Below are 23,088 nucleotides of genomic sequence, written 5' to 3' on the forward strand. Positions count from 1 at the left end.
TAATGACAGCGAATACATGTCTGAGCTAAGCGTATCTGACAACGTATGCTGATCTGACAGAACAGTTTGTCACCTACCGCCGAGACAGACGTATTGCACCGCTGCTCTAGCAAAGCACGAACAGCTATGAAATGGGATGAAAGCTATTTATTGAATAATTAACTCGTGTTTTAGATTGTTCTTGAAAAACTAAAAATGGTGGCCCAAATGCACTACAACCCTCGGTATATCAAATTATTTACCAAGTGGCAGATAAAATTAATCTTGGTAACCCTAATTGACAGGACAACAGGAAAAAAAAAAAACACTTTCAGGAAATAGTTTTTGTGTCCTTACAGAATATTTAAATATACTGCACTGCATATGCTACCATATTATTATTATAAAATAGTTGGTTTCACAAAAATAGCCAGTTTGCGTCAGTTTACACCAGAAAAGATGCTTTCATTTGATCAGCTTCTGGAGGTTTTTACAGTAGGTAAAGGATTTATTCACGATAGGGTTAGGGTAACCCTAACCCTGCTCACGATAAGTTGGCAAACAAGCTTTTAGACAAGTATTTCCTTGTAGTTTTTGTTGTGGTGTTTGTAACCTGATATGTGACATTCAGGCTGTTTACTTCAAGCTTTGTGTTTTCTGCCAGCGACTGGAAGCAGATACCGCACCTATTGAATCTGTACTTATTGAGAAAGAGTTTCAAATTTTCCTGCAGCAAGCTGTGGGATATATTTAATTTTTGTGAAACTAAAATGACATCAAGGGATAAAAATGCGCCTTAGCTTGATGAAAAATTTAAACAAAATCCACTTTGGGGGTTTTGAGATCTTCCTTACAAACTCCCAGGTTTAATGTTTCTTGGCTTCCATGTTTTTCATCCATCTTTTTTTGTGTTCTCTCATAATTTTCCTTTTAGTCTGGATGTTCTCTTCGTTTTTTTCCTTTTCTTCCTTCCTATGTCCTCATTTCACTATTTGAAGTTCATCCACTCTTCTAATGACTGCACTGTTCTTTCTGTCCTGTCATAAATTAATAAAAGAGCTATTAGTTGCATATTCTCCCTCTGTGAAAATGGGAGACTGTGGATATCACTGCAAACTGAGATGGGATGTTGGAAGAGTAATAAAGCCGATATATTCCAGGGTTAATTCAGACTGACTGAGCGACACTGATTGATAATGTAGCTAAAGAAGGAAGTCACATCAGTGAATAGAATAGTAGAAATTGGCGAGTTTGAGATGAAAAAAGCTGACAGAGACTGAAAGAAGGAGAAAGAAGAGGAAGAAGAGGATGGAGGAAGAGCGTTGAAAAGATTTGATTTGAAATGACACATCAGCTCTGCATGCAACGGGATTTTTCTCCCTAAATTGGGTTTCGGTGGCTTGTGTTTTCAGGACTCTTTATGGTTCTCGGCTTACGCACGTCGGTAGACGTCACATTCACCCGCGTTTGTGCCGACGGCCTTTCTCAATAATGTTTTCAGAGACGCTGTTGCCATCCCATAAGCCCGAGCAAATAAGCAGCTCAAGTTCTTTGGGAGCTGGTGGGAGGATTGCATCTTTCACATTGCTCAGCATGTATTATGTAGATGTGGGGTGTTTTTTTTTTTTTTCCCCTTTCTTTCATGGCGAGATAATACCATAGGGCAGGGGTCCCCAAACTACGGCACGCGGGCCGGATCCGGCCCCCTGAACAATACCAGAGAGCATTCAGATTTTTTTTCATTTATTGTATTTTCCAGTTTATATGTGGATTTTTCTTCAACCACCAGGTGGCTCTTTAGCAGGAACTGTGGGTGTTTGGATTTTTCTTCAACCACCAGGGGGCTCTTTAGCAGGAGGTGTGTCCTGTAAACTGTGGGTGTTTTGTTTTGCATGGCGCATTAGGGAACTGCTTGACTTTTATGTTATTTATTTTATGTTATTTAATCAGTACTGTGCTTGCGGTAGAGCAGATGGCATTCCAGGTTGAATTCTTCGAAGCGATGCCTGTAAGTAGCAGCTTATACTTCAAAACGAGCCTTTATGTTAACATATGAGGAATTAATATGTTATAGTTACATTCCCTCAATGGGATTATATACTAGTCAGTCCCAGTGACCGTTTCACTCATGGTTTTTGCCCATGTGCTTTCTGGGTAAAAATCAATCGAGAAACGCCCCACCCCCTCAACAATTTCCGGCCCCCCACCAGAGAAGGGAAAAGTTATGTGGCCCTCATAGGAAAAAGTTTGGGGACCACTGCCATGGGGGCTCCTGCTTTTAAAGGCAGGCTGGAGGAGGCACACTGTGAAGATTACTGGTTAGAGGATTCATTTCTTCCTCGGTAACGCTCCTTTTCGAACATTTAATGTTGGAATTTTGTATCTGTTTGTGCCCCTTATAAAACTGGATAAAAGTAGGCTTCAGATTCATGGAAAACAAACGTTATGAATCTTACACAGAGAGACACCTGTTTTGGATTTAACGTAAAACCAGGACACCCTGCTTTAAGACCGCCGTATGTATTTACTGTCATAATCAAATGACTGTTTTTCTGAGACACACTTTAATTTTTTTTTTTTTTTGTTCTCAGTTTTTTTTTTTCTGCTGTTGTTCTTATTTGTCATTGCTCTAAACTTTGTCTACACTCATTTACCCTACCATAAGGTTTGGTCCGAGATCAAATAAAATGTAAGAATTGGTGAATTTCAACATGAGCGACACACATTTAAGGCCATGATGGACTTAAACAGAGGGAAGCAAACAGTGTTTATCTCCTGAACGCTATTTAGAAAATTATGTTCCAGATACATCATGTGCAGTTAAAGGAAAAAGTACTTATCAGATTATCAAACAAATTACCAAAAGATACCCAGAAGAAATTCGAAAAGCAGTTATAAAAAAATTTAATTTATTGTGGAAATAAACTATCTGCAGTAGATAGTTTACTGTCTAACAGTAAGAAGTAAGTTGAACGATGAAGACTAAAAGTACTTTTCTAAAACATTTCTTTATCGAAAATGTTTTTTATTAGTCTTATGTAATATTCTACTGTTAAAGATTATGTCTTCATTAGCTGCAATCAGAAAATCCTCAACTAACAGGAAGAAAGTTACCGAGAGCATCACCTTTAATTAATCAGTTTACACAATGTGTTGAACTTGGTGAGCTGAGTTAGAGAAACAAATAAAACTTTTCAATAATATCCAAATGTAATAAAAACAATTGTGTTTGTGTCTCTTGTCCTCAGCAGCTCTGCACCCGTTCACAATGTGCTTCCGGGTCAAGTTCTACCCCCACGAGCCAATGAAAATTAAGGAGGAGCTCACCAGGTAAAAACTAACAGATCAATATAGTTTTTTCATGTAGAAATTATTTATTTCTATGCAAGAGATAGTTTTTTGCTTTTTATATTTAATATGAGCAGATACAGTTTTTTGGTGGGAGCGAGAGAGCAGCTTTTCAGTATGTTTAGCAAGCCGTTAACAGAATATAAATATTTTAATTGTCCCAAAGTTGGGAATTTCAGGTGTACCAGCAGGAAAGTGGTACACAAGTACAATAATTTTGCACTGAGAGAAATATGAGGAGGTGATTCACATCAGGAGCTCATGTGGGATCTCAGAAGGTGAGAAACAATGTAAAAAAAATGTGTCTTTAAATCAAACAAATAAATGTTTTCAGTTAAAAAGAACTGATTTTTATGATATCACATAAAAAAAATGCCAGGAAAAACATGTGATATGACGTGAATATGCTGAGTCTGAGTCACTTCAGCTTAAACAAACTCACACCCTGCATTGACACGCAAATATCTTCTCACTGCATCGGTGTAGATTCTCAGCCGTCTAGGACCCAATAACCAAAGTGCTTAAATTAATTGGCATATTGGATTCAAAAAAAAAAAAAAAATCAAGAAAAGAAGTCCAGATGCCTTCTGAGCACCTTGAAGCTGCTCACCAGTGAAAAGTGGTTAGAAGAGATGATGGCTCAGGAAGAATGGGTTGTTTTCACTGCCAGCTCCGGTTTTCAGAGGTTTCTCATCTGCTGAGCATCATTCTTTCATCATAAAGATTTTATTTAGTACAGGGCTTTAATATTTTCCTTTTACTTATGTTTTTTTTTCTACATTATATAGCAACCCAACAAGGACACAAATACCACTGACTTAGAGCATTGATGACAGTGACAAAAAATAAGTTATGTTGTAAATAAATAAATAAATATTAACAATAAAAATAAAAAAAACTGAACTATTTGTTGCTCAGAGCACCACATATTGAAAAGATCTGCAGACTGACACACAAAATCAGAAAGTGTAATAAGAAATTTAATCTCATCATTACATTTAGGCTCATACCTCCAAGCAGCTGCAGCCTATAAATAAAACTGTTTAGAGATTGCAGTAGTCCTTTTTCTCTCTGTTCAATCTGTGATGCTTTCCTTCTGCCATGTTTCACCATCCAAGCTGAATCGGTTTGATCTCGTGGATATCGTCTCACTGGTTCATGTGATTTCTCCTGCAAACTCATCTGCATCCATAGCAACAAGTGTCTCCGGTTCCAGAATGGCTGTCATTCTTTTTGTCTCTGTGGTAAAACCAGACAAATCAGCATGTTAGCAGCATGGATACGTCTGCGGTGAAGCTGTTTCTATAGTAACCACAGCACCGCTCTGCGGTGTGGTCGCTGTCGCTGTGACAGGGCTCCTGTTTAAATAATTTCTTTAAAAAAAAAAAAAAAGTTGACTGTGGATGGATTCAAAACAGACATAAATGCACATTTTAAGAATATTTTTTCGTGCAAATCAAAGTATTTTCCTCTGTTTATTGTCGGTGTTGTTGTTTGCATTCTGCCAGGTATCTCCTGTACCTCCAGCTGAAGAGAGACATCTACCACGGCCGCCTCCTGTGTCCCTTTGCTGAGGCGGCGTACCTGGGAGCCTGCATCGTACAGGGTGAGGAGGACCAGAGCCACATGGAAACTGTGTGTGATCTTTCAGTCTCTGACTCATTTCATGGACGAAATTCATCTTGGATTTCAGTGGCATGTACTTAATCAGAAAGATTTAGAGAAAATCTTTCGTTTTAAGGTGGGGAAGGAAAAACATTCCTGCCATAAAATCACTGGTGGGATTTTTTTTTTTTTTTTTTTTTTTTTAGGTGTGCTGTTGTTAAAAACAAACCTTTTGCCATTGTTACAGCTCTTCTTATTCCACAACTCTCACCTCACAGTCTGGCACCGGCGGTTTTCTTGAAAATGATAATTCCCTAATTTGTGTAATTTACTACATCCCCGCTGCTGCTGGAAGAATTGCTTGTTTTAAGGCTTTTTACTCATCCTTACCAGGGGGAAATGTGTCCAGCTCTGCATGGTGTTTCAGCTCAATCATTGCAAAGAGCAAACCTTACATCTTGAAAATCAAATCCTTCCAAATTACCAAAAGTGAAAATGTGGCGATACTGTACAAAAAACAGAATGTTCCTTAAGCTATTTGCTGCTTAAAAAAATGACTAAAATGATGGACTGTCTGAAATAAGCACAAACGGGACTTTTCATTGTGGAACCAGTTAGTTCTCGCCCATTAACCAGCTGCAGCTGAGGTTATTAGACTTATCTTATAATCCCTCATTTTAAAACACCAAGCGATCTCTGTAAACCTCTGGGAATAGGGATTAAAAATGTTTTTTTTTCCTTCTCTGAATTAACAGTGACAGATAAACGTAAGATCACAGCCACTTTGATATGGATTAGGAAGCTCTGCCATATAAATGGAGCCTCCTGGCTGATCCACTCGGCTCTGAGCTGCGCTAACGTCGTCTCATTGGCTCTTGTCCTCAGAGAGCAAAGTGCGACTCGCTCAGTTATCTCAACCCACAGCGTGTCTGCGGCGTATCATTGGCTGCTCTGACTAACGAGGACACGTCCCCATCCCACTTTCTCAAGGTGTTGATTAGGGAGCTGCGGAGCAGTCTGAGGATTATTGTTAAATTAAACTCTAGGCAAGTTTTTCATTTAACCTTTGTTATGGTTATTAATTAAGAATGGATCCAGAAATAAGTGTGGGTGAGAGGGATTTGCTCTGAACCCAATAAGCAATTTTCCCTCTGCTGCACATTGACTGTTAAATACAGCAAAGTAAAAATGTTGGTACTTTTTATTCTAGCTGCATGTTTATTGACAAAAATAATTACTCGTCTCTTCTGGGCATAATTCAGTGTGTTTTTGTTTTATTTACATTGGACACCACTCCACTCTCTGTCAAATACTAATAATTTTGGTAATGAACTGACCTAAGATAAGACAAAGTTCTGTCTTATTTAACATTGAGGAAAAAACAAAGGTATGTGTGTCTTTCTGTTCAGTGTATGCAAACCTCTGGTTTCAACTTTACATCAAGCAAAACATATTGTCTCAATTACACAACCTTGTGGAACTCCATGGCCTGTTCCGGTGCAAGAAGCACATTTATTGTTGACATAAATAAACTGGAATCTGCCAGATAAATGTTATTAAAATCAGCCTAGGTTTCTTAAATCTGTACCATGTATCCAGCGATCTGCTTTGGACCGAGACATAAAGGGACAAAAGTTCTTTTACTCAGTCCTGCATCTTTAATGTGATTGGCTCTGATTTCTGCCTCAAACTTCTTCTATAAATAGTTTCTTTAGAAAGAACAAAAGGAAGATTCAACAAAAAGGCTTTAAGACTTGAGAAGCTTATGTGACTTGCCTCCATACTTTGCTCTAAGATGATCTATTTTACAAAAACAATGCTGCCAGATGTCAGAAATATAACTTTTTTTTTTTTCTTGCAGCTGAGCTGGGAGATTATGACCCAGAGGAGCATCCATCAGACTACATCAGAGACTTCAAGCTGTTCCCTAAACAGTCCCTCAAACTGGAGAGGAAGATTATGGAAATACACAAAAATGAGCTCAGGTAACAAAAGAAGATGAAGAGAGAGTCTGATGGGGTCACTGGACAAAGGCTCGTGTTTTCAGCCTGATGCTTGTGAAGCCAGATGTTCACTGCTGTGAACAGGGTGTAACGCTCCACTGACAACTAAAGAGTGACTTATTCTTTTTGTGACACTGCATTTTAGATGGTAAAATTAAGTTAATAATAGAGACAAACTGATGTGATTAAAGTGTTATTTAGACAATAGTCTTTCAGACTAGATTTGAAGAAAAATATTAACAAGTAATAATTTCATATTTCTAGTCATGCCACACTGTATTAAGTTTGGATAGTGAATGTCTTCCTAAAACAAGATTATTTTTTATAGTTATATAAACCCTCTCCACTGGGGTGGTTGTTTATCATGCCTGTGTTAAATTAGCTTTTGTCCGTCACACTTTATTCCAGTACATCAAAGGCAAATCCTTAATTTCCCTCTTGTGCCCTCTGTCTGCCCCGGTGGATTCGACTGACGGGATTAACAGTGTGTAGATTAACACTGAGCAGTAGAGACTTCAGGTGATTTCCATAGTCAAGACCATTCAAAGAGAAATCACAGTTTTACACTGAGAGTGAGAGTTCCCTGACCGTCCACACACATCTGTGTGTTTTCACAGGTCTTCCCCAGTGACATTGTGCTTGTTGATTTCAAGAGACGAATCATATCTGTGTCCTCAGTGAAGCGCCTGGTAGAGTCAATGATTGGCTGTAGCCTTGGAAAAGTCTGGGCTCCATGTCAGCTAATGTAACATTTGTAGCAGCATGGCTGCGATGCTTGCTGATATAAACAATCCGCAGTCCACATAACACACAGATTTGGGGTTTTGTGGGCATTATTCATTTTGAGTGCACAAACCAAAATATAAATTGTATAAATTGCTGAGCAGAGTCAAAATCATTGTTGAAATTATTGGGCAAATGGCACATTAGGCGGCACACTGTGTCTGTGACCAAATTGGGATAATGTTGGTTGTGCATCCTGTGCCAACTTGAATTTTGCATCTTCGTCTCCCTTAGGGGACAGTGTGCAGCCTTGGCGGAGTTAAATATGCTTCAACGAGCCCACAGCCTGGAAACGTATGGAGTCGACCCCCATCCATGCAAGGTGATTAATCTAGATCGTGAAACTTTACCTTACTGCTGAAATTCATCTGGTCAAGATGCTGCAAGTCTATTTTTACGAGGAAGGATAAAAAGTAATGTTATATGAATTGTGTTAATTGTATATGTTTTCATTTGTTCCTCACTGTGTTTTCTGTAAATTCAGTCATACTCGTGGATTTGTATCAGGTATATAAAAAAAAGTTTAATATGTTCGCCATATGAAGAAAGTTTTTAGGGACTCAAAAATAGTTTTTAAATTTCTGTTTATTATAAAAGTATAAATGAAGAAACTAGCTAATTCTACTTTTCTACCATTTCCACGGTAATTCACTACTAATGGATATTTTACCATTATGACCTTTACAGTTACGCAGATAAAAGGCCGGACACAAACCCAGTTTTGTTGTCTCAGTCTTTCGAGGATGAGGCAGAAATTAAATCAATGAGAAAAGGCTCCAGAGGCCAGATCCCAATTACTTCCTGGATTTTAATTTCCCTCTGGGGATATCATTGCAGCAAACGAAAAAAGAAACATTCCAGGAATCAATAATCTTATTGATCAATCTAAACAAATCCTCAATGTAGTAAGTCAGCCGTCTTTGCTCTCTTTCTGTAACAAATACTGCTAAATTTGTAGCTTGCAGCCTGAAAACACATCTCATAAAGTTTCTTAAATATAATTGTACTGTTTCGGGAGCGGGAATATTATATGTACAAAATATATACTTTAAAGTTTGCATGTCCCCTAAGTCATTTCATGCATTTTCATCTGATTTGTTGTAATTACTGTTTTGACTCAATTAGGTTATAGGTTATAAAAAACAAGCGTAAATAAGTAAGTATTGAGCATGTCAACATTTTCCCCAGATTAATATTTTTAACAGAGCCACTGACAAAAAATTTGAAGCAGAGGTTTTTCAGAACCCAAGATATCCACTGAACACAATCAAAGCAAATTAGTCCACAAATCTAGTTATGAGTAAAAATATTTAAATACACAGAAAATAATAATTAAACTCATTGTGGAAATTCCTTTTTCTGGTAATGATAACTCTGAGACTCCTGTACAGATAAATTAGTCCCATACATTACTCAGGTGTCTGACCCGCTCATCCACACAAATCATGTTTTGTGCCAAAGTTTCCATTAAAATACTCAACCTGAGAAAACTGTGTTTGACATCTATTGTGTGTGCTCTATGCACAAACCTTTCGATAAAAGATGAGAGGTTTGGTGAAACAGTAGACGAACTCAGAGAGGAATAGTGTGATTTACATTGAAACAACACCTGAAAATGTTTTCAGACTGTAAATAATTAGAGAATAGTTGCCTTGTTCTGATCTGCTGTCGTTTATTTTGTCTCTCTCCATCTTACTAATTCACTTTGTGCAGGTATCATTTTAATGGAGATCACTGACGCCCCGCTCCCCCCCCAACCCCCTGCTGTGTTTGTGTTTTCAGGACTTTACAGGCTCGACTGCCTTTCTGGGCTTCACGGCCACGGGGTTTGTGGTTTTCCAGGGAAACAAGAGGATACACCTGCTCAAATGGTAAAAACCAGGGTCTGAAATAAGACTTTTAAAAAAATTACAGATGACATATTTGACTCTGTTTTCAGAAACAACTAACCAGAAATGACGTAGAAGTTGTTGTATTGGCCTTCATATTGTCTGAAAAGTTATGAGCTCATTCATTTTTTAAATTCTCGCAACACTGCAGCAGAGTCTCACTGTGAGCTTTGCTATTAGCATGTTTAATATTCTGACAGCGACTTGTTTTTTGCAGGGGTGACGTGAGCAAGCTAAAGTTTGAAGGCAAAACCTTTTATGTCATCGGAGTCCAAAAAGAGGTGAGCATTGTTCCTGTACATTTTTGGAAACATTAAGTTATTTTTACCATGAAGTCAAATATGATGCAGATCTCTCTGACTGTCACGAGTCATCTTCATCGCCATGTTAAAGCAATATCTCCTTGCTCTACCATTGTGATTTAGAGCCACAGTTATCGTTTGGAAACAGATAAAATCCTGCTGAACTCTCCTCCGTCCCTCATTCTCTCTCTCTTTCTATTCTTCCCTTCTCCCCCCTCCGTGTTTCTGTCCCGTCATCTTTGTCAGATTAACTGTACCGTTTGTAATCCTGTCCACCATCACACACAATCTATATGTGTGTCGCTGTTTCAGATCTCCTTAACAGGCAGGATTCAATGTAACAGGATGGTGGGTGTGTTACGACTAAATCTCCTCCCTCGCATTATGTGTTTGACTGTGGTCCAAATGAAAGCATTACATCACAGATAAATAACGTTGGAGACGTGCATCGCTCCGCAGCAGGTGTCCTAAAATTTGGGACGCGTGCTTCATCTCTGTGTTAACCATCTTCCTGCAGAGTCATTTGGTAGATTTGGAGCAGCATTCTCAGAGCTTTGCATATATGCTTCACTTATTTTTGATAAAACTATGTTTAACGCAACCACGACGTGCTTGCTCTTTAATCTACCTTTCAGCTGATTGGTTTCGGCAAGTCTCATAAATATTCTCCCCACTGCAGCTTAACCCGGCTCTTCCATCGCCGCTTAGCATGTCAGTGTGCCTGCTTGTCTGTTTGGCAACTCACAAAGGGCTGAAGATGCAGATTTATCTTTGTGTTTCTGTCTTTTCTCTCTGTGTAAAAAAACATAGTCTTCACTGGTGAGTAGATATGAGTAACCGCAGCAGCACCAATCATTCAATCCTCAACACAACACCTCTCCTTGCAGACCTGCCCTCACCTCAGAGAACGATTGGAGTGACGTTTTCTGTTGTTTCATTGTTGTTTGTGTATTTTTGTCTCGTATCGCCACTGTTTTGAAACGATTTGTACATTTATTTTCTATTATCTCCTGTAATCTTTGCAGCCACATGATCAAAATGACCCTCACAGCTCAATCGTCACTTACTGTAGATTATGCAACGTCAAGATGCATAATCGATTCCATTTTTCCCCGTTTCAACAATGTTCCCTAACATATTCATTTTTCCTTTTATGTCTGTGGATGTGTGTCTGTGTGTATATTTTTATTTTATTGTTGTTTGTTTTGTTTTGTTTTTTACAAAAGTTTTCCACAAAACTGATAATTTTTCCGTGTTTCCCACCTTGGACTGATTGCAACTTTTCACTCCCCTAGTAAGACAACACTTGCTTGAAAAGCCTGTTCTTCCTCGTCGTCTCGTAACCTTTTCAATGTCATTTTAAATTGGTTCAATGTAAATGTTTACATCTTCTGCAGAGTCAAAAATAGACGCAAGACAGTAGCTGCGAATCTGAAGAATATGAATGTCAAACAAACCACAGAGACCCAAATCCAGCATTAAAACTTATCCTTGAAACTTGCAAACTTACACCCTGTTAATTGTTTGTATCTTATATTTTGTCAAGGACTAAAGAGATATAATTAGTGTTATAAATACATAATTGTCAGTATGATAATTTAAATAAATACATTCAAAGTTTCTCAAAACTGGAGAAAAGGGATTTTAATTTTCTGTAAAATTAAACATGAATGTCGTCTATTTTAGACTTTATTTTATTTTATATAAACACTGTCAGGTTGTGCAGCACTCAGGTAAAGGGTTAAGATAACTTTATATTAGTTAATCTGGTTTCCAATAAATTAAGGTAAATATAAATCTGCCTGACTGTAAAGGCATGTTCCAAATTTGAGGCGTGGTTAAGAGAAATGAGCACTCAATACAGTTTTCATACCCCAGGGGAAACAGGAAATTGTTTATTTACAAAATAAAGTTTCAACAAACCTCTGATCAACTTGATAAACGGTTAAAATATTAGTTCAAATGTTTCAGGTACATTTGTTTTATAAGAGCTGTTAGGAATGTTGATGATTTTAGTGTATTTTCTCATCACAAAATTTGTTCAATGATTAAATGCATTCAGTGCGAAATTATGTTATTGCAATTACAGATTAAGTCCTTTTACATTTTATTACATGTCTCTACTAGAAGTACCAAGAATTATTGAGGGCATTATAAATATAGTAGAATTATATAATATAATAGATTATACAACTTGGAATTGGAAAGCAGTGTACACTGCATGATAAATGTCATCAGGTCGTCCTTTAGAAATTGAGCATTTCAGCCAAAGTGGGACCAAACATTATTTGTCAATGACTTCCAAACATCTCGTCTCTTCTACACACATGTAAGCACAGATGTAGCTGCTGTAGTTCATGCGTGTGAATCACAGTACAAACCTAATACACACACCCTTGCAACAGTAGTCATTCGCCTGCAATATTTCCCACATTTGTTCACACTAAATCCACAAATTTCAGTGTATTTTATTGGGATTTTATGTGAAAAAATAACAGTGATACATGGGCTTTAAAAACATTTTTCTGTTTTGTAAAATTTAAGGGATGTCAGTTTGAGTGGTGTGCAGGACTTAATGTAAACATGACGAAAAATTAAAGATATTTAAGAAAGGGACTTTATGTAGGTGAAGACGAGCATCGTCTAAAATGGCCAGCAGGTTATTAGCAGAGGATTTCCTCTCAGTATCAACTGCTAGATAAAACCTCCATCCAGCTTCTTGCACATTTTAAATGACGAACGTCTCCTCACAAGGTTTTTCCTGCTGTGTTCCTCCAGTTCAGTAACTCATTGTTCAGCCACAGTCCAACCAGGATTCTTACTTGATGAAAGCAGCTCTATAACTCTGCCAGTTTAGGTGGCGCTGTCTGTGACTCTGCAGGTTTGCAGTTGTGCCGTACTCTTTTCATTTTTGCATAATGGATTGAAAAGTGCACTGAGATGTTTGAAGCTTTGGATATTGTTTTAAAATCTACCCCAGCTTGATCCCTGACCTGTTCACTGTGTGACGTTGCTGGTCGTTTATTAATGTCCTCCAACAAACCTTCACAAGAATCTGTATTTATATTCAGGTTAAACTGCATAAACGGACTCTGATACTAATCAACAAGTTTAATTGGCTCTTATCAATTGTTTCAGATTTTTGCTTGTAAAAACGTTTGAGGACTATGTATCATTTTCCTTTCACTTTACAATTTTACACTACTGTATGCTGGTCTGTCATATACAAATTGAAATAAGTACACTGAGCTTTGTGGTTTTAATGTGAGTAAAAATGAATACTTTTGCAAGGCACTGCCCCTGCTGCATGACAAAGAGGGAGCTGTGCAGGAAAAGAAACAGACTGGACAAAAAAAATAAAACATAAAAAAAATTACATCAAAGCTGTTTGTGCCACTTTCATTTGGCTCTGACGTATGCCTCATATTGTGTTACTGTAACTCTCTCCATTATATTGACTTCACTGTTTCCTCTCTGCCTCCCGCTCGCTCTGCGCCTTGCATTTGAGCGATATCGATCTGGTATCTCATGTTGCCAAACACGCAGGCCTGAAAACGAGACATCTGCAGGAATAAATCCCCTCTCCCTGTCCATAAAGACCCATCCTCTGCAAGCTACAAGCTCTTTTTACTGCTGAACACGGTGGCCAAATCACTATATCTGTCTTATATCTTGCTAAGCTTACAGCTTTGGATCTATGGGTCAGCGTTTTGTGCAGCTCCCTCACATTATGTTCAGCACTTCCCCTTATTTATGCCTCTCTGGACAGCCATTCACTCTTTTTTTCTTTCTGTCTCTATTTCTGTGCAGAAAAAGCTGGTGTTGACATTTCACACCACGACTCCTGCAGCGTGTAAGCACCTATGGAAGTGTGGGGTGGAGAACCAGGCCTTTTACAAGTGCGTCTGCAAACACACATGCAGTGTTGTGTACATCTTCTGGATGTGCATTTTTCATCAAAAATTGCTGTAAATATTCATCTCAAAGTGAACAGAAAACATTTAGCAAAAGACAAAACAGCAGAAATCAAAAGTCAAGCAGCTAAAGAAGAAAATAATTTTAAATTAGGGGGAAAGCAGAACTATATAAAAATATATAAAGTATTCATAAATGGTGTTGGATCAAAGGAGAACAAGCAGAAATGGTGATTAAGTGAATATGAGATAAAGATAGTTGAGAATGTTCAGGAAAATTACAATTAAGCTCAAACTAGTAAAAATATAGATAAAAAGTAAAATAGACTTAAGACTTAATTTCAAGAACAACTATAAAAGTTTATTAATCACAGAAATGAAACAAAACAACAAAGTAAAATATTTGAGTCATCACAAAGTCAACTGAAAAGTCAAAATGTAATCATATTTATTACAGTATCACTGAAAATTTTTATTAGTTTGGCAACTTCATAAAGTGAAACACATATAAGTTTTATACACAGACAGATGTTTTCAAGCCATTATTCCGGTTAATTATGATAATTTCCTGTTTACAGCTATTGTGGGCTTAGTGATCTGCATAAAGAATATTTTAAAAGTTTAGTCTGGTAAACTTACAAACCTAACTCAGGCACACCAGCACAGTCAGGAGGAACGGTGATGAGAAATTCATAAATTCAGCCATTTAAGGTGAAAAAGGAAAAGGTTTTGTGTAACTTTGCCCCTCAATTTATGAAGTTTAGCCACTGAGTTCACATGGCTTCAAAAACATCTCTGTTAGATTTGACTCACTTATGAAGAATACACTGTCATGTGTCCTTATCTGTCACGATGTAAGGCTTCATCTTATACCTGATAAATACATTTTTCTGGAAACAATTGATATGCTTTCACTCAAAAGCAATATAGTGCAGCCGGAATCAACAGTGAGGTTGTGAAGTAGATGAATAAAGGGTTAATGTGTCTCTGAGAGAAGGAGGGAGTAAAAGTCAGCTCAGACGTCAGACAAGCATCAGAACCTCTAAATCAAATTACAATAAATCAAGTTTGGAAATGGCTGCCAAGATGAGGTTGTTGGTCGCTGATGGTCAGATCTTATTATGAAAAATATATAAAAAAAATATTCTCCCATTTTTCTGTAAATACTGCTGAAGGACGAGGAATGGAAAGAAGATTGTTAATAAAAGCTCAAAGACAATGTGAAAAGACCTAATAATGTTGTTGGAGTTGTTTAGAAAAATGTTCCCACAAGTTCTTGAATTCTTTAATGTTCACTGTGAAACTGCGGTGTGCTTCAGATTTTGAGCTTAATGTCTGCTGCTGTTTATTCCTCTGTCTGTCTGTCTGTCTGTCTGTCTGTCTGTCAGGTGTGCGAAGTCGAGTCAGATAAAGACCGTCTCAAGCAGTAACATCTTCTTCAAAGGCAGCAGGTTCAGATACAGGTGAGACGGAAAACAGTGCGGAGGCGTGATGTTGGAGAGCAACGTGAAAAATACAACATGATAAAAAAAGCAAAGTTCATGCTTGGAAGGAAGGCTTCCTACACATTGTTGAAGTCCAGAGAAGAGTGGAATTGTATTTAGATTTTTTCCATGTATGGCAAAAATAAGAGGAATATTATTTTTTGTTTAGATGAGGTTTGTAGTCTGAAGTCTTTAGCATGAGCTAGCGCCACTAGTTCACATTAAATCTCATCTCAACATCTTTACAAACTATTTAATCCAGACAGAATCAGATTCACTTACACATGTTCCAGTTTGATCTTAGCTGTTTCTTTCTAGTTCAATGCATCAGAATAGGTTATTGACTTTATAGAAGTTCTTGTTTCTTTTTAGTTTCTTGTCTGTTACATGACAGACTTTTATCTGTTATCTTTGTCTGTTTATTCATTGAAATAAAAAAAGCAGAACTTCCCAGAATAATGATATAATTCGCAACTAATGATCCTTGGTTTCTCCAGCTATTGGGATGTAATTCATTCAGACAAATGATAACTCTTTGTTTGTGAAATTGCTCTATAGAGCAATTACATAAATGTAACAAGTATACATTTGCACCATGCAGATCTCTTATGTTACCCCCAGTCTTCACAAATGGAGCAGATGAGACGGTGGAGCCTGCTGACCCTGAAACAAACCTCTAAGCTGCCATTGTTCAAAACAATGGGAGCTGAAATGCCTCACAAATGTGTTTATACTTGCTAAGTTTATCACGTTTTGTGAAACAGCAACACTGCTGCATTGAGGTTTGTGGTTATAATGTTACAAAATGTGAGAAAGAATTGAAACGGAACAGTTAAGAGCGGCACTAATTATTAGCAACATCAGCAAAACTAATAAGACAAATCTATTTTAGTCATTTTCTTTGCAGGCTTCTGCAGCTAAATTAGAAAAATGCCATACGGTACATGCATTATAACTCACACCACACACTGTGGAAACCTCCTTAATCTCAGCCAGGTTTTCTTCCTGACTCTGATATGCTTTTTGACATTTTAGAGTCTCGTGCTTTTAACAGAGTAAATAATAGAGGCTGAAGAAGAAAAATACAGTATTTAGAAAATTGACATGTTTGTTAGTAAAACCATCAACATGTATGTGATTTTCCTCGTCAGTGGAAAAGTAGCAAAGGAAGTGATAGAGGCCAGCTCCAAGATTCAGCGAGATCCACCCGAGGTTCACAGGTAGGACTGACACACCTCCAGTTGTTCAAGACTGAACAGCTGGACGCCCTGAAGGACAACACAACAACTTTCAATGTGTGTGTTTTTTTTTTTCTTTGTTTGTTTTTTTTCCAGAGCACAGTTTGGTCAGAGTCGAAGTTATAACTCTCTGAGCCATAAAAACCTGATCATGAACATGGAGCCTCTGGTTCCCGCACTGCCATCCACCAACGAATACGAAGAGGCGGCAGCAGACCCCGGTAGGAGGAACCTGCGCACACATCACACCCTACGGCTTCATGTCCTCCTGCAACACGCCTCAGAAAGTCACATTGGGCCTCCCTTGTGTAAGAGGAAGCTCATGTGTGACTCTCAGCCAGCGAGAGTTAATTGAGCAGCTGATGCTCCCTCCATCAGCCTCGTCTCCCTGGAGACTCCAATTGCAGAACGCTAAAAATACCCCTCCCATAATCCTCCCCGAGGATCCCCCCCCTTCATGCCTCTGAGTGTCTGCGTGTCAGACTTTGTGCGTGTGTTGTTTTTACAGAGTCACATGTACTCTTTGTCATCTCAGAAACACAGCCGCACAGCAAACATCTGCCGCCGTATCATTAAGGAAAACTCAATCACAAGTGATGCATTTGGCTCCAAGGAGTCTGTCTGTTTACGCCCCTGTGAGCATCTGGGCCCGCAAGTTTTTGTTAATTTTGTTTGTCGTTGGCTCTGCACTAATAAGAAATGATTGCGTCATACATCAACTTAATATAGTTGATGTATAGTAAAATACATCAACTATATAAAGAGGAATATTAGACTCATCTTAGTTTTTTACTTATTCTTGTGTTTTATTTATCCTGCCGTGTTCCTTTGTTGTTCTGTTTATTCCCCTTTGTTTCTGTCTCCATTTTGCTCGCTTATTTCTCCTACATCTCCTACTATACTGTTCTGGATGACCTTTGACATTTGACTCCTGGCCAACTAAAAGTCTTTAGTCAGAATCAAATAATTTGTTTTACGTCTGTAAACTAGGAGTGTAGCTACAGGTATTCATCGCAAACTGTTTTGGCGCCAGAGTCAAGTGATCACCTGATGAATAACACAAGTTGCTTATAACTCCTTCTATTACCTGTGCATTACAGGTAATTTTATGCAACTAAAAGTATGAATTAAATAAAAATAAATCTAACAGTTTTTATCTATCTGCAGGATGTGCAGTATAGATCGAAACATAATGTGGACGTAATTGCTCTTTCTAATGAGACCAACGTACAGATACATCATGCTTAGTCAGAAAACACAGCTGCAAACACAAAGTAGAAAATATATACATGAAGCAACAAGGAAGGTCAAAATGTATCAAGAACCCTGAAATATGTTTTATGTCCAAATTTCCAGTTTCATGGATGCCTGAGAAAGCTTTTTTTTCATGTCATAGAAGAAGTAGAAACCCTCCATTTGTATGAATGTTTATGTTTTCTATCTGATTCTGAATAAGGCTACATTTCCAGGACGATAACACTAAAGAAAAGTTTAGGATTTTCTTAAAACAATCCGATGAGAACAAAGTGACCAAATATGATTTTACATTGATTCCAGTATTTACCTAGATTCATATTAAATAAATTAGCTCTTTAATAAAATAAAAAAAAACAATCCGTTGTATCAAGCAGCAACAATCTGCTATCTGAATTTTCTGAGTTATTAAAGTATTTCAGTTTTGGTCTTGCAGTTTTTCCAACTTTTTTCAGCTCAAATGGGATAAGAATAAAAAAAAAAAAAATAAAAAAAACTGTTTATAACTGAACTTAAGTTATGAGATGGCAAATCCTGTCTTATACACAACTTGTTACCTTAGACTCACATGTTCAGTGAGAAGAAACAAAGCATTTGACATCTTGTTGTATATAATCATGCACTCAACACTGGCCACAGATGTCAATTTAAATGTATTATGTACGTCTACTTTGCACTATTTCATGCATGTGTCCATTAATCTACCAGTGTTGTTGATAAGACAGGAAGGGAAACTGGTGTGGAAGAGCTCAGGGCAGGATTATACGAGAGCAGAGACAAACAGGGTGAATGGAAACAAGACAGGGCGACATGAGAGAGGAGCTACATGATAGGAGGGACGTGCGTCACAAGCTGAGTGAAAGGCATGGATGTGGAAAAAAGATGGTAAATAAATGACAATTAGAAAGGGAAGCAGGTAAACTAGTGATTTTGTTGACCTTGAGAAGTGAGACAGCTAATTGAGAAGAAATTGATCAATCTTACCTTATAAAACGCTGATTGAGGACCACACTGAAAGAGCTACTTAGTTTAAATGATTTCTCTACACTTTTCTTTCTGCCGACCTCTTTCTCCCCCCTCATTAGTTTTTAACAAAAATCAAAACCTCACTGCTCAAAGCTTTACATGAAGTCTGTGAAGGTTAGCATTCACCTTCACATCATCTGATCTGATGCGAAAAAGTGAAAGAATGAAAATGATTAGAATATTTCTGTCATGTTTAACCAAAATCTGCAGGAGCAGTTTCACAGAAATCAAATTCTTCCACATCTATTTTTTAAAACACTTAATACAAAGGTGTAAAGTTATTACTATTATTATTCTTTATCACCCAAGTTGTCATTTCCCCTCTTTTTGCCAAAATTCAACCATTAATTGAGGAGCTCACACTCCATTAATTCACATCATGAGTTATTATGCAAACTGAGGGTCTGTTAACATAAAGAGTGAGCATTAACATAAAACTAGATTTAAAAATGTTCTCTGCAGTGTAGAAATCACTAAAGTATCATAAATTTTGCAGCCAGTATCATTAAAACAGGCCTTTCTAAGCACTTTCTCACCAATAAACTGTCAAATGCTGACTGAAGAATCTGCTACAAGGACTTTGGGATAAAGTGTCCTCAAGATGCTCTAGGATCACCATCTATATTCAGAGCACTAATCTGAACCATTAGTCGGGGGAACAGGAAGCTGACCCAAGGTCAGTGATGTCCTTGTCCTGCTAGGGCAGCCTGTTCCAGTCTGAAGCACCAAATACACACAGACAAACTTCATATGTCTCAGTTTGGTCTACAGATACATTATTTCAGTGGCACTATAAATTTGGACCTCCCTCAGATGGTTGCGTCACAGACAGTAAGGACATGGGAGTGATGCGACAAGTCGTCACCTCTGGCTAATCGGGGGCTTGGAGGATGCATTTCAGTGAACAATGTTTGCCTTTGCCTTGTAACTAATGCCCCACAGAGCCAAGTTTGTCTCAGGAGGAAAAGAGGCAGATAAAATCAGATTTGTAGAAAGGAAAAGAAAGTGATCCCCATGGCGGTGGGGTCAGGCCTGCCCCTCTGTAATCACAGCTAGATTAGCTGCTTCTCTGCAGCTAGGACCACTTGGTTATATATAGAAAGTGCAGCTTTGGGCCTGATCCGCCTCTAATGCCCCCTCCACTCCATGTTAATATCCCTGACATTCACAGCAGGGCCCACTGTGTCTGTGTATGAGTGAGGGCATGTGTCTGGTGAGTGTCTCACGGCGTCTGTCTCTAGCGTTTGAGTCCAGCCGGCAGCCCAGTCCGAAGTTTGCCGTAAAACCGAACCATGGAGCTTCTTGAGCACAGGACCGGTGGGGATGTTGGCGGGGAATTCCTGCAAAGCAGCTTGGAGCTGAGAGTCAGTGATCACCCTAAAGTAGGGGACACTATAAGGTGTGGAAGTCCGGGACAGACCGGGGGGCTGATGGTGGACCTGATACCAGAGAGACCACAGGGAGAGGGGATGGAGCCGGGTCGGGTCGGGCCTATTGAGGTTTTCGAGGAGCAAGCAGCCTCAGTGGTGGTGGCCGAGGCTGCCAGATGTCAGGTTAAGATCACAACGCGGCGGAGCATCCATCTACGGATAGCTAATCACACCGCAAGAGACGTTTACGTGAGGCTGGTGGGGCACGGCGGACGGATCTCGGGAACCAGAACTGCACATCAGAGAGGCTCACTGGAACAAAGTAAGATGAGTACAAAGAAGGGAGAAACAGTTCGACGTACATCAGAGGCATAGCCACATGCATATGCCCATTTCACATAAACTAACCTTATAAACTGTCAAGTGAATAGCCCGATACTCTAAACACTGCAGATCTGTGAACTTAATGACCACATAATTATGAACTTTAGTTTTTCCAGTTAACCCATCCTGGGCTTGTGTTGTTGAGAGAAAAGCATGGTAGGCAGAAAACCTGATGCGTGCAGGACCAAACTCCACAAACTGGAAACACAAACCTTCCAGACCTTTGTCAGCTAAATAAAGACAATTTGTGTAAAAGATTTTGGACCAAAGTGTCAAATTGTTAAAAGTTCATCAACAAATTTGTCCCAGTCTTGCAAAGTTAGTTACCAGTCCCAGAACAGTGTTTAACCTGTAAAAAAAAAAAAAAGCACAGTTTATCTCAAATAAATGAAGCAATTACATTCTGGTATATTTATCAAAATTAAGGTTTATTCATGATTGACACAAAAAGAAACACTTAGAAGCTTTTTTACTCCTGAATTAATAAAATAAGTGCATTATTTCAAGACAAACTTTGAAATATGCCGCATCAGATTTCAAAGGTCAAAGAGATAAAAAAAGGTTCATTTTGATTCAACCTGCATGGAATAAGAGGATATTTAAGATGTAAAGGTGAAAGTGGCATCTTAAATCAGTGGTTTAAGAAATAATACAGAGTCCCTCTTTTTTCCACAGTTCTTTACTTCTGATTCTGATTCCCATGTGTTGAGTTTTGCACACATGTTGTTTCTTTCTGGCTGTGTTTCTATGGTTACTGTCACCACTAGCTTCTCATCCATCGACACTGGCTGTGATTTTGCTCATGAATGTGTGTTTCGTCACAAAACCGCAAGACAGGCTCTGCAGTTGGACTTCTTGACTATCCGAGTCTTATTTCTCAAGACGTTTACCCCCCAGCCTCGTCTTTATCTGCTGCAGGATGGCAGCTGGCTTTATTTTTAAACACATACATCACTTATTTACTCAGATTGTATTTAGATTCATTATTTAGATTCATTCACTCATTATTGAGTCAACACCTTGGAGTTGAGTAAATCCGCACACAGCTGCTCTCCTGTCCGTCCGCATCACATCATTAAAGAGATTTACTTTGCCACGAGCCTGAAGTTGGACGACACAGAACCACAAACAGCATCTCAGAACTGATCGCATCCTCGACTAATGCACAGCAAGATTCCCCCGCTGGCCTCCGCAGGCCGCACAGAACATCCTGCGGCTGCGACGCGCACTTTGAACCAAGCAGATGGCAGATCTTTCATGTTTGTCACTCCTGTATCAACAAGTTACATAACTGACCTCATTTTCTTTCACATTTAATTCAAAGCTGGTTACTTCGTTTTTATTAGGCTGCATTTCTTTCATCGTATGCGCCACTTGTTCTGTCTTTAAGTAGGACAGGAGCGCCATCGTGTGGTTGACGTATTGAACAGCGAATGTTTGAGTGTTTTATGAAGGTGACTTATTCACATGGGGGATTTGCCACCAGTGTCCTTCTCTTACAGGCCAAGCATAAATAAATACTTTTGTTTTTGGACTATCCAATTATTTTGGGGATTTGTATCCAGTGAAGCTTAACCTTCTCTGTGTGATAATATTCAATTTTAATTTGTCTGAAATTATATTTAACTTCGATGAATGGCTCTTTTTTTTTTTTTGTAATTGTCCTTTAGCAGGCGTTGTTGCTGTGAAGGATCCAGTTCCTCTGTCTCCTCTCGAACCCTCAGCAGCGGCGGACACAGAACAATCATGTGCAGAGAGGGGAAGCTCTTCTTTGATCAATGACCTGCAGCCTCACTGTGTCTCCATGGAAACCCCATACCTCCCACCCCTAACACCAAAAGCTGAAGACGGACTGGAGGAAGACGACGAGGGCGGCGGTGCACTCACCATCTCTGAACTTGCATACAGGTCTTTAAAGTTGCATAAACATAGATCATAATTATATTTTAAATTTTATGTTCGTTTATTTCACTCTGACCAAGTAGCAGGCAAAAGAGTAATAAGTTGCTTCAAGACTACTAGTTAAAAAAAAGGCGTAATTATGTTTGTATCTTTCTAATTCGTAACATGTCAGACTAAATCTTTCAGATCAGTTAGAATTTACATTTTTATTTATATTTGCCAAATGCTACAATAAGGAGGGAGAATGTCAAGTGTTGTTTTTTAACTCTTTTCATATTCAGAAGTTCAGACATATTTTCTACTGTTGCCTTTTTAACTCTATGGCCTGGTCGAATGTTTTTGGGTATCCTTCCACAAGCTTTTCACAAAAGCTCACTGAATTTTAGCCTGTTAGTCCAGTATGAACTCATCTAACTTATCCAGGTTGAGAGGCCATCTTGCCAACAGCTTTTGAGCTCTACCTAAACATTTTCTTTGCCATTTTATGAGGTCTTTAACTCACTTTGTAACTAATCTGGTGGTACTTTTAGGCTAGGACTTCTGCTGTCACATAAAGTGAAACATTCTTTAACATATGTTAGTAGAAGCAATCTGCATGCCTTGTATG

The 23,088-nt window shown here is 38.4% G+C and overlaps 1 protein-coding gene across 9 annotated transcripts in view; it reads left to right on the forward strand.

Moving 5' to 3' along the window:
- The window catches only part of frmd3 (FERM domain containing 3), a 43,376-nt gene that overhangs the window by 19,074 nt on the left and 1,214 nt on the right, over positions 1 to 23,088 (forward strand). The window contains exons 4-16 of one of the 9 annotated variants that reach the window (XM_015053997.1): positions 3,228 to 3,309; positions 4,836 to 4,933; positions 6,794 to 6,917; positions 7,953 to 8,040; positions 9,501 to 9,589; positions 9,825 to 9,888; positions 10,156 to 10,257; positions 10,720 to 10,728; positions 13,720 to 13,808; positions 15,212 to 15,286; positions 16,459 to 16,527; positions 16,642 to 16,766; positions 22,253 to 22,487. In XM_015053997.1, coding sequence (XP_014909483.1) covers positions 3,228 to 3,309; positions 4,836 to 4,933; positions 6,794 to 6,917; positions 7,953 to 8,040; positions 9,501 to 9,589; positions 9,825 to 9,888; positions 10,156 to 10,257; positions 10,720 to 10,728; positions 13,720 to 13,808; positions 15,212 to 15,286; positions 16,459 to 16,527; positions 16,642 to 16,766; positions 22,253 to 22,487 — 1,249 coding nt within the window. Of the gene's footprint in view, positions 1 to 3,227; positions 3,310 to 4,835; positions 4,934 to 6,793; positions 6,918 to 7,952; positions 8,041 to 9,500; positions 9,590 to 9,824; positions 9,889 to 10,155; positions 10,258 to 10,719; positions 10,729 to 13,719; positions 13,809 to 15,211; positions 15,287 to 16,458; positions 16,528 to 16,641; positions 16,767 to 22,249; positions 22,488 to 23,088 lie in introns of all 9 variants that reach the window. The other 8 variants (XM_015053995.1, XM_015054000.1, XM_015053996.1 and 5 more) reach the window with 8 other exon arrangements.

The sequence above is a fragment of the Poecilia latipinna genome, unplaced genomic scaffold, assembly GCF_001443285.1.
Source record: "Poecilia latipinna isolate Pla-1442-1.1 unplaced genomic scaffold, P_latipinna-1.0 Scaffold1222, whole genome shotgun sequence".
NCBI lineage: Eukaryota > Metazoa > Chordata > Actinopteri > Cyprinodontiformes > Poeciliidae > Poecilia > Poecilia latipinna.